A 15,246-nucleotide genomic window follows, 5' to 3' on the forward strand; every position below is an offset into this window, starting at 1 on the left:
TACAACCTTCCTTCCTCTTTAGGGCATCTCTCCTATGCCATCCCTGATGGGTGATTATCCATATACACTCTTTATAACATGCAAGTAATTGAGATTTTATATGTATGTATGTATGCTATCTATTTTTTATCTGACATAATGATAGTGTTTTCAAAAACTATAATTTAATGTATTTAAAAGTTATGCACATACATACATTTGTATAAATTTATGTGTGTATGTATATATATATGTATATGTGTATGTATACCTATCTATCTATATCTATATACTTTTATCGTTGTTGTTGTTTGTTCTTCATTCTCAAAGAGGACCATGACATTGGGCTGATGTAATGAATTGCAGTGAATTGAATTTAAGTGAGGGAGGCCTGTGCAAGGTGCCCAACCACACTCTCTTCTCCAGAGTCAGATAGGTTCAGTGGCAAGATATACATCAGGATGACTGGAGATGGCTCCTGATTTTTTTTTTTAAGGCAATTGAGGTTAAGTGACTTGCCCAGGGTCACACAGATAGTAAGTGTTTAAGGTGAGCTTTGACTATAGATCCTCCCAACTTCAGGGCCAATACTATATTCATTGTGCCACCTACCTGCTATGTATCTATGCTTGTATATTTTAAAGACAAAAGAAGGTGAAAATTGGCATATCTGATCAACGTACTGATCAAGTTTTAAAATATGATCAACGTATATTAGTCAACCTCCCACTTCTGCAAAGGGGTGAGGTATGAATGTTTTCTCATATCATCTTTATTCATTCATTCATCTATTTATTCATTCATTCATTCATTTATTTATCTATTTTAGAATTTTATTTTCACAAATTACATTTTAACATTGATTTTTTAAATATTGTGTTCCAAATTTTCTTCCTCCCTCCCCAGCCCCCTTTAAGAACTCAAGCAATTCAATATAAGTTATACATGTATAGTCAGGCAAAACATTTCCACGTTAGTCAGGTTGTGAAAGAAAACAGACAAAAAAAACCTTTAGAAAAAGGAACTAACAAAAAAATGCTTCAATCTGTATTCAGAGACCATCCATTATTTCTCTGTAGATGGATTTCATTTTTCATAAGTCCCTCAGGGTTGTCTTGTTTGCAACCCCAGTTCCTTTGCCCTCTGGAATATCATGTTTCAAGGCCATGATCCTTTAATGTAGAAGCTGCTAGATCTTGGGTTATCCTAACTGTAGCTTTGCCATACTTGAATTGCTTTTTTCTGGCTGCTTGCAATATTTTCTCCTTGATCTGGGAGTTCTCAAATTTGGCTATAATATTCCTGGAGGTTTTCATTTTGAGATCTTTTTCAGGAGGTGATCGGTGGATTCTTTCAATTTCTATTTTACCTTCTGTTTCTAGAATATCAGGTCAATTTTCCCTGACAACTTCTTGGAAGATGATATCTAAGCTCTTTTTTCGATCACGGCTTTCAGGTTGTCCAAAAATTCTCAAATTATTTCTCCTGGATCTATTTTCCAGGTCAGCTGTTTTTCCAAGGAGATATTTCACATTGTCCTCTATTTTTTAATTCTTTTGGTTGTGCTTTGTTGTGTCTTGATTTCTCATAATAATTAGGTTCTAGATTCTATTTGCTCAATCCAAATTTTTAAGCAATTATTTTCTTCATAGAGCTTTTGTATCTCCTTTTCCACTTGGCTTTTCAAGCTGTTGACTATTTTTCATGACTTTCTTGTATCACTCTCATTTCTCTTTCCATTTTTTCCTCTACCTCTCTTTCCTTATCTTCAAAGTCCTTTTTGAGTGCTTTCATGGTCTGAGACCAATTCATATTTTTCTTGGAAGCTTTGGATACAGGAGCTTTGGCTTTGCTATCTTCCTCTGAGGGTGTATTTTGATCTTCTTTGTCACCAAAGAAAATTTCTAGGGTCAGCATTTTTTTTCTGCCTGCTCATTTTGCATGTGGGTTGAGTTCCAGAAGCAGCCACAGCTGTAGCTGAGAGGCTTCTCTTGTGTGGCCTGTCTGCAGCTGGATTTACATGGCAAGGCCTTGAATTGGATTTGCACAGTGTGGCCGCAGGGCTGTGCTCCACTTTCACCCTGGTACAACAGATATTTACCGCCAACCTTTTAAGCTTGGATGGAAAATTATCTCACCCCCATCTTTTTGTGGATTCTGCTGCTCCTGGAATTGTCTTTATGGATGGCATTATTTGAAGAAATTTGGAGGGGTTTGGGGGGAGAGCTCTAGGAATTGACTGCCTTTCCTCCACCATCTTGACTCTGCCGCTCCCCCACCCCACACATTATCATCTTTAGAGCCATATGTGTTGTTTATAATTTTGCAACTTTAACTTTTGATTTTTGTGCATGTGGTTGTTCTTTCTGTTAATATTGTTGTAGTCATTATGTATATTGTTTTCTTGGGTCTGCTTACTTCACTCTGTCAGTTCACATAGGTTTGTTCAAGCTACTCTATTCATCAATTGTATTACATTACATTCACATATCACATTTTATTTAGACATTCTCCAGTTAATAAGCTTCTACTTTGCTTCCAATTCTTTGCCCTGCTCCCCCCTCACACACACACACACACACACACACACACGCACACACACACACACACACACACACACACACACACACACTCTCACTCACTGCTACTGCTAACCTATGTAGGGACTTCCTTTTTAATCATTGTCCTGCTTGGTGTATAAGCCTAGTAATGGAATCTCTCAGTTAGAGGATATCGTCCTTTTAGTTGCTTTATTTATATAATTCTAAATTGCTTTTCAAAATGGTTCTATTGATTCACAGCTCTACCAACCATGCTCTACTGTGCCTATCTTCCCATAATCCCTCAAGTATTGACTATTCCCATCTTTTGTCATCTTTGCCAATTTTCAGGGTATGAAGTGAAACCACATTAGATGAATGGTCAAAGAATGTAAACAAATGGTTCTCAAAAAAAGAATTACAAACTATTAACAACCGTATAAAAGAATGCTGGAAATTACTAATAATAAAGAAGTGCAAATCAAAACTGATTTGATCAAAAGCTTTTTCATTCAATTTTACCAACATTTTCTTACTCCATTTTGCTTTTTTTCAATGTTTAATAAGTATTTATTTAATGCTAACTTGTTGCATAGCACTGTGCTGGGTGCTGTGGTGGCCATGGAGGGGGCAGGCATGGTAGGGTCTAAGAAGTAGAAACATAATCCTAGCTCTCACAGAGTCAATAGTGGAATTGAATAAATAAGATGGACATATAGAAGGTGTATTACACTAATTAAATAATTCACTTCAGCAAATATTTATCAATGTCTGCTTTGTTTAAAATGCTATGTTAAGTGCTGATTTTTGGATTACAAATCATGTCACCCCTACTCTCTAGAGTCTTATTATCTAATGGGGATTTATAATTTGTACACAAATATGTAGGATGCAAGGTATAAAGGCAACAGGGACAAAGAAGAAATCCTGAAAATGGATAAACTGAGGAGCGTAAGATTACATTGAGCTTGGGAAGATGAGGGAAAGCTTCTTTGATGAGCTGGCACTTGAAATGAGCCTTGAAAGAGAAGGACTTTAAATGGGGGTGCATGAGAAATGGGTCCATTCTAAGTATTGGGGAATTCATGGAGGAAGGCAAATGCAAGACAATATCAGTCAAGCTAGTCAATTTGGCTAAAACATAGATCACTTAAAGAGTAGTGGTATAAAAGAAGATTGGACAGGTAAATCAGAGTATTTTAGAGCTTATCTAGTTGAATTCATACTTCAATAAGAATTCCTCTAAAGTGTTCATATAATCGTTAATTTAAAGACTTCTAGTGAAGGAAAACATTATGTCCAAAGATAAGCTACTAAAGTTTTGTTGGGAATTTTTTACTTACCTCAAAATGAAATCTGCCTGCCTGTACTTTCGACGTATCACTCCTAGTTCTACCCTTTGGCATCAGACAAAACAAGTCCAGTCTCTTTCCCCCATGATTATCCCTTCCAATACATGAAGGCAGATTTTGTGTATCCTTCCCCCAAGTCTTCTCTTCTCCAAGTTAAACACCTCCTGTTTCTTTAATCATCCTCACATTGTATATATAGTCCCTGGACACCACCGTAGCCATCCACTGAATTAATTGATGTTCCAGTTAATATCCATTCACTCTCTTATGAATTTCTCTCCTCTTCCCACCCACATCTGTTGAAGTCCTTCCATGAAATAGTTAAATTGAGTCGAGTAAAACAAATTGGCATATTGTCCATGGCTGAAAATTTATGCATGATTCTACATTCTTAAGTCCATCACCTCTCCATTAGAAAAGGTTTGTAAAAAAAATGCTTCTTTATCTGTCTTTTGAAGTCATAATAGTCATTACATTGATCATTATTCTTAAGTCTTTCAAAGTGGTTTTTCTTTCTATTACTGTTATCATTGTATAAATTGTTCTATTTCTGTTCACTGTATCATCTCATACAAGCCTTCCCAGGTCTCTCTGAAATCATCTCTCTTTTTTTCATTTCTTATGGTTCAGTAATAGTTCATTACATTCATATACCATAATTTATTTAGTTATTCTCCAATTGATGGACACTCACTTTGTTTCTCTTTCCTGATCACATAATTTTAACTGGTTTGTCACCACAGTGACATATATTCCACTTAAAGTTCACTAAAATCCCCCAATTATTTTCACATTAAGTTGTCTAGCCCTGGCTATACTGATATAGTTGATTTTGGAAAACAAATATAAGACTTTAAATTTTTTTATTATCAAATTTCATGTCATTAAATTTAACCCATTGTACTAGCCTGTCAAATTATTTTCACCTTGATTTAGTTAACAGTCATGTATTAAGTACCTACTGTGTACTAGGCACTGTATTAAGCAATGGAGATAAAAGAAAACAAAAGCATTCCCTACTTTCAAAGACCTCACCGTCTAATAGGGAAGACAACATGTGAACAACAGTGTACAAACGAGTTATATGTCTGTGTATATATGTTATATGTGTGATACACATGGCATATGTGTGTGTGATAAATTATAGATAACCTCAGAGAGAAGTCACTAACTTTAAGGGGGATCAGGACATGCCCTTGCAGAAGTTGAACTTTTAGCTGGGATCTAAAGGAAGTCAGGGAAGAAAGGAGATAGAGATGATAGGAGTTCAGGCATAGGGAGTAGCCATTGAAAATGCTTAGAATTAGGACATGGAATGTCATCTTTTAAGAACAGCAAGGAGGCCAGTGTCACTGCACTATAGATTATGTGGAGAGGATTAAAGTGTAAGATTTTAAAGGAAAGAGAGGTGTCAGGTTATGAAGTGCTTTAAAAGCCTAATAGAGGTTTTCTGTTAGACCCTGGAGTTCATTAGGAACCATTAGAATTTACTAAATGTGGAGACTGAGGGAGAACATTGTTAATCTGTATTTCAGGAAAATAATTTGATAGCAGATTGGAAGATGGACTGGAGGGGGCAAAGACTTGAGCCAGGGAGAGCAATCAAAGGGTTATTTCAATAGTCATGGTGATAAGGGCCTACACCAGCATTTGGCAGCATTAGAGGAAAGAAGAGAGCATATAAAAGATGTTTCAAAGGTGGAATTGACAGGACTTGGCAACAGATTAGATATGGGAGATGGGGGCAGAAGACTCTAGGGTTGTGAACCTCAGTGACTGGGAAGATAATAGTGCCCTTAACAGTAATCAAGAAGATCAGAAGAATGGAGAGTTTGGGGAGAAAGATAATCCCCTAAAGTTCAGCTGTGGACATGTTTAGTTCAAGATTTTTGTGAGCCCTTCCATTTGAGATATCTAATACTCAAGAGATCCAATGTATCAGATATACTTCTCAGACTAATGTCATCTGCAAATATGATTTTGATTTCTTCATTCACATCATTGATCAAAATAGTGAACTCCAGAAGACCAAATAAAACTGAATCACTTCATAAGAAACTTCCTTCTAGGCTGAAATTAACCCACTATTTTTTGGATCCATTCATTAAAAAATTATGAATGTTCCTAAATATTTGAACCCACATATCTTTATCTTGTCAATTAGAATGACATAGTGATTTTGAAAAACATTTTGCTCAAATCCCCTGTATACTGTATTTATAACATTCTCCTGAGCTCCAAACCTGGGAATCTTGTCATAATAGGAAATGGGCTTAGTCTGGCATGACCCATTCTTTTTTTTTTTTTTTTTTTTGGTGGGGCAATGAGGGTTAAGTGACTTGCCCAGGGTCAAGTGTCTTTTCTTTTTTTTTTTTTTTTTTAATTTCTGTGCGTATGTGTGTGTGTTCATGTGCGAGGTGTCTGAGGCCAGATTTGAACTCAGTTCTTCCTGAATCCAGGGCCAGTACTTTATGTACTGCACCACCTTGCTGCCCCGAGCATGACCTATTCTTAAAGGAACCACTTTGGCTTTTAGTATTTATTGTTTTCCTTTCTAATTGATCACAATTCAAAATTCTCATGTGTCCTCAATTATATGTTCCAGAATTTTGACACTGATTGAAGTCAAGCTCAGAGGTACATACTTTGAAAACGCTATCCTCATCCCTTTCTTAAAAATTAAGAGAACATTGGACTGCCTTTGATCCCATGGTAGCTCTCTAATTGTCATGACCTTTTTACTAGTTTCTGACAGGTTCAGAAATCAGATGGCAACTAATCTGTTTTATTTTAAATATGTTTCTTTTCAAGATAAATTAGACTAGATGGCCACTTAATTGGGTCCCTTCCAAACTTGGACATCCTGTGATTTTGTAGTTCAGCCTTCCCTCAATAACCTTTTATATTACCATCTACCCTGGGAATGAGCATATTCTTTCTTGGATCTTCCTCTTGCCCCTGATATTATTCTTGGACAATAAAATAGCTCCAATCATTTTGTTGTTGTTGTCCTTTGTATCTATCTCCAACCTCAGATCATTCTGAGCTTCAGTGCTCATCATTTTAGCCTTCTAGGATCAAGTTACTACTTTGTGTTCATCATCCATCATCCATGACCTTCCACAGCTTCTATCTTCTATCCTTAGAAAAACAAAGTTGTTTGTGCCCTTATATAAATCTCTTTAAACTATTCCCATTCAATATTCCTTATTGGAATAACTCATCCTTAGTATTTCATTCTTGATAGCTTCCCATTTCTTTGACCAATTTCTCTTATAGAATTCTAGGCTACAAGATTCTGCTTTTAATTTCTTTTCATTTAGAAATTTCTGCTTTTTGATTATTCCTATACTTCTCTAACCCAATTGGAGTGAAATTTTTCCTCTAATGTTCTCATTATTTCTACTTAAGTCACTACTTTCCTTACTAGTTACAGTCAATTTCAAAATAACAACTCCTACTATTATTTACTCCATGTTTTGAAGGACAGAATTTTCATTAAGGCAAGGCACAAATTTATCAATTGTTCTAGCTTTAGAAGAGAGAGCTTTAGTACTCTGCATAATTGAAATCCCACATCAGTACTATATCATGTGTCCATCCTACATCTGTGATTTGTTTCCCAACCTCCTTGTTTTTCCTGCCCCTCCATCTAGGTCAGGGTTTTTTAAACTGACGTCATGAACTTATTTTAAAAATAATTTGATAACTGTATTTCAATATGATTGGTTTCTTCTATATTCATATTATTTTATTTTATGAATTTAAAAACATTCTGAATATGTTTTATTTTATCAGACTTCATCTGACTGTCAAAAGAGTTCATGACAGAAAAAAGGTTAAGAATCCCTGCTACAGGTGATCTTTATATTCCCATTTTGATTCAGCAAACACCTGTTAAGTCCCTATCATGTTTAAGGCTAGTAAAACAAAAACAAAACAATCTATTCCTTTAAAAAGATTGATAGAGCACCAGCCCTGGAGTCAGGAGTACCTGAGTTCAAATCCGGCCTCAGACGCTTGACAGTTACTAGCTGTGTGACCCTGGGCAAGTCACTTAACCCCAATTGCCTCACCAAAAAACCCCACGAAAAACAAAAGATTATATTTCTATTCTTTCTTACTGCAGTGTTCTCTACGAGATTTCCTCCCATCTATACATGAGTGTATCTTCTTGCATTGATTGATATGGGGGGCTGTCACATGTTATTCCTCTCTTCTTTTTCAATAAGGGATACCTTGCAGTTTTATTGTCTGGAGGTAATGCTTTTCTGCATTGAGTTGTATGAACTTCAGCTTGGGGTCTATTTCCATGGCTGCCACATTGACTTTGCCTACCCCATCTTGCTCAACAGCAGCAAAGAGGGCCTGTAGTAGGGCCTGGACTGGGTTGAAGGTTGGTGGGAAGGATGGCTTGGGGACTGTGAATAAAGATTTTGATCATTCATTAGGATTACAACATGGAAGAACACAAGAGGTTTCCTAATGTAGTGGAAACAGAACATTACCAGGGGAGACAGAGAATTGAATTCTAACATACCTAATATACTTTCCATATATACCTTCTCAAGTCCTCCTTAAACTTAGTGCCTCTCCTCTGAGACTACCCCCAATTTATGCTCTTTTTAGCTTCTTTGTACATAGTTGTTTGCAAGTTGTCTCTCCCATTAGACTGTAGGCTCCTTGAGAGCGGAGGTGGGTTTTAAAATTTTGTTTTTTAACCTTTCTATGTATACCCAATACTTACCACAGTATGTAGAAGCACTTAATAAATACTAGTTGACTAACTGTACCATCTTACCAACTTGTAAGGATACTTTACTTCAAAATTTCAAAGATCCATAGGGGTTTGTTTCTTTTTATTGGGGAGGGGAGGCAATTGGGGTTAGTGACTTACCCAGGGGCACACATATGTCTGAGTTTGAATTTAAACTCAGGTCTTCCTTACTCCAAGGCTGGAGCTCTTTCTATTGTGCCACTTAGCTGCCCTGATCCATAGTTTTTTCCATGACAATACCTCCTCCCCCACTACAGTTCAAAATCCCGCAGTAGTTTAGTAGCTAATGTTCATGGTCTGAAATTAGCATCATTTTTAGCTTATCTAGTGATACAGACTTTATCCAACTTTATGGACACATATTTAGACTAAGATATAAAGTTGCCTGTAGGCTCAAATTGATAACTTTCTATTACAGAAGTGATAGCATATTGAAAAGAGCACAGGGGGCAGCTAGTTGGCACAGTGGATAAAGCACCAGCCCTGGATTCAGGAATACCTGAGTTCAAAGCCAGCCTCAGACAGTTGACACTTACTAGCTGTGTGACCCTGGGCAAGTCACTTAACCCCAATTGCCTAATCAAAAAAAAAAAAAAGCATAGGATTTGGGGTCAGAGGAACTAATTGCAAATGCTAGCCATTTTTAAATACCAGTATAACCTTGAGTAAATAATTTAACTTTTTTCCTTTCTTTCTTTTTTCATTTTTGGAGGAATTTGAGGTTAAGTGAATTGCCTAGGCCCACAAGAACTAGTAAGTATCTAAGGCTGGATTTAAACTCAGGTACTCCTGACTCCAGGGCCAGTGCTCTAATTCATTGTACCACCTAGCTGTCTTAGCATCCTTACTTTCTTTCTTTTTTCCTTTTTCTTTTCTTTTTTTTTTTTTTGCAGGACAATGAGGGTTAAGTGACTTGCCCAGGGCCACACAGCTAGTAAGTGTCAAGTATCTGAGACAAGATTTGAAGTCAGGTCCTCCTGAATCCAGGGCCAGTGCTTTATCCACTGAGCCAACTAGATGCCCAGGGCCTTACTCTTAATCAGTGTCAGTTACTTAAAAAACAAAACAAATACCATCCATGTCTCTAATATGTTCATTTTTTTAAGTTAAATTAGAGCCAGATTTCAGTGACCATTAAATGCCAAAGGAGTTTGTATTAGGCAATAGGAAACCAGTGAAAGATTTTGGTGATTTTAGGGACATAGTGAGACATAAGTAAATGAATCATCAAGCAATTTCAGTCACCCAAATGTGAACCCATTAAGGACTGGACTAGGTGATGATAGCAAGAAGAGAAAGTAATAGATAGATGAAAGTCACAAAGAAGAACTTAATCCTTGCTATGGCTGATACTGGAGAAGGAAGAGTCAGAGGTGATTCTGGAATTCGAGTCTAGAAGAGAAAATATATGAAAAAATAATGCCACTTTTGACACATAGAGGAGTAAGGAGGAGGAACTAATGTTGATCTGAAGATTAGATATTTACTCATATATATATATATATATATATATATTTTAGTGAGGCAATTGGGGTTAAGTGACTTGCCCAGGGTCACACAGCTAGTATGTGTTAAGTGTCTGAGGCCAGATTTGAACTCAGGTACTCCTGACTCCAGGGCCGGTGCTCTATCCACTGCGCCACCTAGCTGCCCCCTTTACTCATATATTTTGAGTTTCAGGTTATAACAGGTTGCTCAAGTAGAAACGGTATACATACAAGAACACACACACATACACAAAGTAGTTGAAAGGTAAGATAGAGGGATGACACTAGCATTTTAATTTTAAAGAAATTCACTAGATGGTTCAAATGAGATAATATATGTAAAATGCTTTGTACAGTATAGCTGCATAAATGCCAATTTGAGTGGGGACTTCATTGTATAGTGGTACATGTCTATAATCTCAACTGATAGTAAGGTATAGAGGCTAGTAGATCACTTTATTGAGTAGACAGTGACACAGTCAGACCTGAGCTTTATTATAACCAATTTTGCAGTGAGTGAAGAATAGATCAGAGTAGGGAAAGACTTCACACAGAGATACCAATCAGAAGGTTATTTCAGTGTTGCATATGAAACATTATGAACACTTGAACTAAGGTGATGGTTATGGAGAGAAAGGGGTGTGCAAGATGGTAGGATTGTAGAAGTGACATTTTGCAGTGGCTTGGATATGTAGGATAAGTGACTGAGGACACAATGATGTCACTGAAATGAGCCTGGGTGACTGAAAGAAAGGCACAGTTCCTCTAATTGTAATAGGGAAGTTTGGAAGAGGTAAAGATTTTGATGAAAATGTGATGAATTCCATTTAAGACATGTTGAATTTGAAATGGCTAGGAGTCAAGCAGTTTGCGGTATCCATAAGGCAATATGATTTTGTGAATTATCTTCATAGTGGTGACCGTCAAACCTGAGGGAGTCAAAGGGATCACAAAGTGAAAAAGTATAGAGGTGAAAGAGAGCAGGGCCCAAGTAGAGCCTTTGGTGGCACACATATTTTAGTGCACACAGCACAGTTGAAGAACTAGCATAGGAGAGTGAGAAAGAACAGAAAGACATATAGGAGGAGAACCAGGAAAGAGCAAATTTATGAAAATCTAGGTAGGAAGGGGTGGTTGGTCAACCGTGTCAAATTCTGCAGAAGTCAATTAAGTTGTAGATTGAGAAAAACCATTAGATTTGGCACTTAAGAGACCATTGGTGACTTTTAAAGATAGTAGTTTCAGTTGAAAGGTATCTTGAATCCAAATTGCAGAGGGCCCAGGCAGGGAAGGAAGTGGAGGTACCTAGTGTAGATGGATTTCTTAAAAGGTTTAGCCATAAAGGGAAGGAGAGTCAGGATCATAGCTACTGAGCCTGGTAGGATATAGTGAATTTTAATAGGATGGAATAATCACGGGTAGGGAAATATGTAGTTGTGGGAGAGCTGAGGATATGCATAAAGATTGGAAGAGCAATTATGGAGAGCAGAAGAGTCAATTAGGGAAATTTAACTGGATTGCCTTGCTTCAGTAGGGTCCTAGTGAGATTCGGTTACATAAATTTTTACTGGACCCAATAAGCAGCTCTATTAAGTAGCACCTGAAAAGGGACAAGACAGGCACATGGTTGTAGTTGTTTACAGTTCACATTTGGTAAGGCATTATCAGGGATGGGACAAGGGGATAATGGATTCCATTATATCTTGGATGGATGCTGGAGATTCTGATGGGTGGGGTTGATAAGTGAAAACAAGTCATCTAGCATACCTAATGGACCCTTTTTAACAAAATTATGGGAATACGTGGGCAAGAGTTGCACAGGAAGGACAGAAATGAAAGTGTTTATAAGATGCATCATTAGAGAGGAAGGCATGTTGATGAGGTAACAGATCCATTGAAGTTTTTGACTATTTTATTCGATGTTTACTATGTTCAAGACACAACCATGAATAATAACAGTTACTCCCTTCATAGATTTTATAATTTATTTACCTGGATGTACATTTCAATTTACTTAGGGATTGCTTAGTATTCAACATTTAAAAATACAAAAAAAAAATCTTCACAGAACCCAACACTATTAAACTGCCTTCTATGTACCAAGCGTATAACCAATCAGCGATCCTTCCTCCCTTTCTCCTTCCCCTTTGCATTTCTTTCTGTATTTATCTGACTAACACAATTTACAAATCTCTACTCTAGTGGCCAACCAAAGGAATTTCTAGACAGAAGAACATGTATCTTTGGGAGGCAGTGTAGGATAAATAAAGTAGTAGACTTGGAAGCCTGAAACCTGCCTCTGAGACAATAGCTTTGTGACAATGGGCAAGTTGTTTAACATCCAAGCTTCAGTTTTCGGTGTAAAATGAACATAATAAGACCTAATGTTGTTGTTGTTGTTCAATTGTTTCAGTCATGTCTGACTCTTGGAGTTTTTCTTGGCAGAGATACTGGCCTGGTTTGCCATTTCCTTCTCCCGCTCATTTTACAGATGAGGAAACTGAGGCAGACAGGGTTAAGGGACTTGCCTAGTGTCACACACCTATTAAGCGTCTGAGGCTGGATTTGAAATCAGGAAGATGAGTCTTCCTGACCCCAGGCCCGGCACTCTATCCATTACACCACCTAATTGCCTTAATACTACATGTAGTAAGGGGCAGTTAGGTGGCACAGTGGATAAAGCACTGGCCTTGGATTCAGGAGGATCTGAGTTCAAATCCAACCTCAGACACTGGACACTTACTAGCTGTGTGACCCTGGGCGAGTCACTTAACCTTCATTGCCCCACAAAAAAACAACAACAAACAATACTACATGTAGTAATGACGAAACTGGTTTCCGTGAATGTTAAATAAGATCATCTATGTAAAGTGTTGCAAACCTTAAAGTACCATACAAATTCCTCATGAAAGACGAGGAAAGAATTGGGCATTTTAAAAATACCTGCCTGCTAGATAGGCATTAACACCTAATAGAGTTGATGTTCATGACATGTTTAAATTCCAAATGAGTCATTGATTTGATATGATCATAAGTCAAGAGATAAAATGGACCTCTGAGGCCACCTAGGCCAACTCCTTTGTTTTGATAAGGAAACTAGCCTTCTTTTTTAAAATGAATTTTAAGAAGGAAACATTTTAATCCTCTAACATGACAATCTTTCTAGAATAAAAGGAAACTTGCTCTGTCAAATGGAATCATAGAATTTGTTACCTCCAAAGGAATCTTAGAGATCTGGTATTCTATTTTGCAGATGAAGAAGTGGAGAATTGTGCCAGTGAATTGACTTACCCAAGGTCATACAGATCATTGGTCTCATTTTTTTTGTGGTTATTTCACAAGATATTTTAATGACTCATCACTTGCGACTTTATGACTCATCTGTATGTTTTTCTTTTTTCCCTTATTAGTTCCCAGATACTACATCTTTCTCAGGTCCATTTAACGTGTTACCAGTGAAGAACAAATGGAGCAACACTGAGTTTCATGTCCTTTTTTTTGACCTGGAAAATCTTGTGGAACTTTTGCTCACCACCCAATTCAACAACTTTAGCTCCTCCAACTCATGGCATGGAAGTGACATTCTAAAAAGAGCCAGAAGCACTTTTGAGAAAAGGCCATTGGCGTTGAAAAGAAGTAAAACCACCAACTCTATTTCAGTGGAAGGGCAGATGAAACATGTTTGTGAGACCCAGGGTCAGGGAGAGAGCCCAGGCAAGTCCTTTGAAGAAAATGAGGGCATCAGACGACAGAAGAAAATGAAGAGCTCCAAAAAAGCTCAGTTTGTACCACCGAGAAAAGTCGATATCAATCTCATGATAGATACAGCTAAACTCCTCTTGTCCTGCCTCTTACCATGGGGTGTGGATAAAGAATTGGACAATCTTTGCATTCAACATCTAAACATTTTAAGGCTTCAGTATCCAGTTTCTTTAGGATTAGCTTCAAATGAAGATTATTTCTCTTTGATGTTGCCTGGTTGGAACTTTGGCAATCCAGGAACGAAGGATGGGTGTTCAGTAGTCAACTTGTTTTCCAGGAAAGTGCTAGACTTGTCAAACAAATACATTGCTGCCCTCCCAAGTCAACCTGAATCTATAGGAGAGCTAGAAAGTGATTTGTCGCAAGGTTCAGACACTATAGTATATCTATTAAGCAAACTGTTTTTAGTTAATAAGTTAATTAACATGCCTTTAGACTTGGCCTACAGAACTAACAGGTAAGAAGTACTTGTGATTTTTTTCCCCCCTTTTTGGTGATGGGTGGGTTTGGTAGAGAGAAGGGCATTTTTATTTTAAAAACCTACCAAATTTGTCTTATTTTTCACGGGAAATATTCATCAACATGATAAACTCAAAATATGTTTAATTAAACCTGGATCATAGAATCAAAGCAGAAAGGATCCTTAGAAGCCATCAAGTCCAATATTTGCATGATGAAACTGAGGCCTGGATAGAGCACACCATATTATCTATCCAAAGTCACACAAATGATGAGGATCATTCCAGGGTGCACAAGTATTTGAAATCAGTTTTTCTTGACCCCAGATCCAGTACTCTTCCCACTATACTGTGCTACATCTGTCACACACACACTCACACACATATACACATGGTTAAATTTGATGATTTATTTCATAGTTATTTTTGAATTTGAAATAGTTTTTCTGGTTATAAATTTTTCATGATGATAAAGGAATTTAACTATGGGACCTTTATCTTTCTTTTTAGAAGTTAAATTCACATCTTGGAAGAAAAAGTGCTAAATACTTGGATCTTACCAAATCATATTATTCTTCATATGAAAGTAAAGGAAGTTTCTCTTTTAGTTACTGATGTCTAAAAAAAAAAAAAGACAAAAAACCCAACTTTGATGCCTCTCTCTGAGGTGTCATCCCTTGCATGATTTTCTATATTTTTTATTATTATATTTAATTTAATTCTACAATGATTTAATTATTGAGCTGTAAATGTATGCCCAGCATTCTGAAAGGTATTATGAGATATCTAAGTTTATGGAATGCTCCCAACCCTCAAAGAACTTATAAACTCATTAGACAAGTAAGACTTACATAGAAAGATCAATTAAACTTAATGTAATTGGGAGACAAC

The 15,246-nt window shown here is 36.9% G+C and overlaps 1 protein-coding gene across 1 annotated transcript in view; it reads left to right on the plus strand.

The window, feature by feature from the left end:
- Positions 1-15,246, plus strand: part of WDR72 (WD repeat domain 72) — a 255,840-nt gene that overhangs the window by 128,075 nt on the left and 112,519 nt on the right. The window contains 1 exon segment of the mRNA XM_043980475.1: positions 13,546-14,354. Within this exon segment, the coding sequence (XP_043836410.1) occupies positions 13,546-14,354 (809 nt within the window).

The sequence above is a fragment of the Dromiciops gliroides genome, chromosome 2 (assembly GCF_019393635.1).
Source record: "Dromiciops gliroides isolate mDroGli1 chromosome 2, mDroGli1.pri, whole genome shotgun sequence".
Lineage (NCBI taxonomy): Eukaryota > Metazoa > Chordata > Mammalia > Microbiotheria > Microbiotheriidae > Dromiciops > Dromiciops gliroides.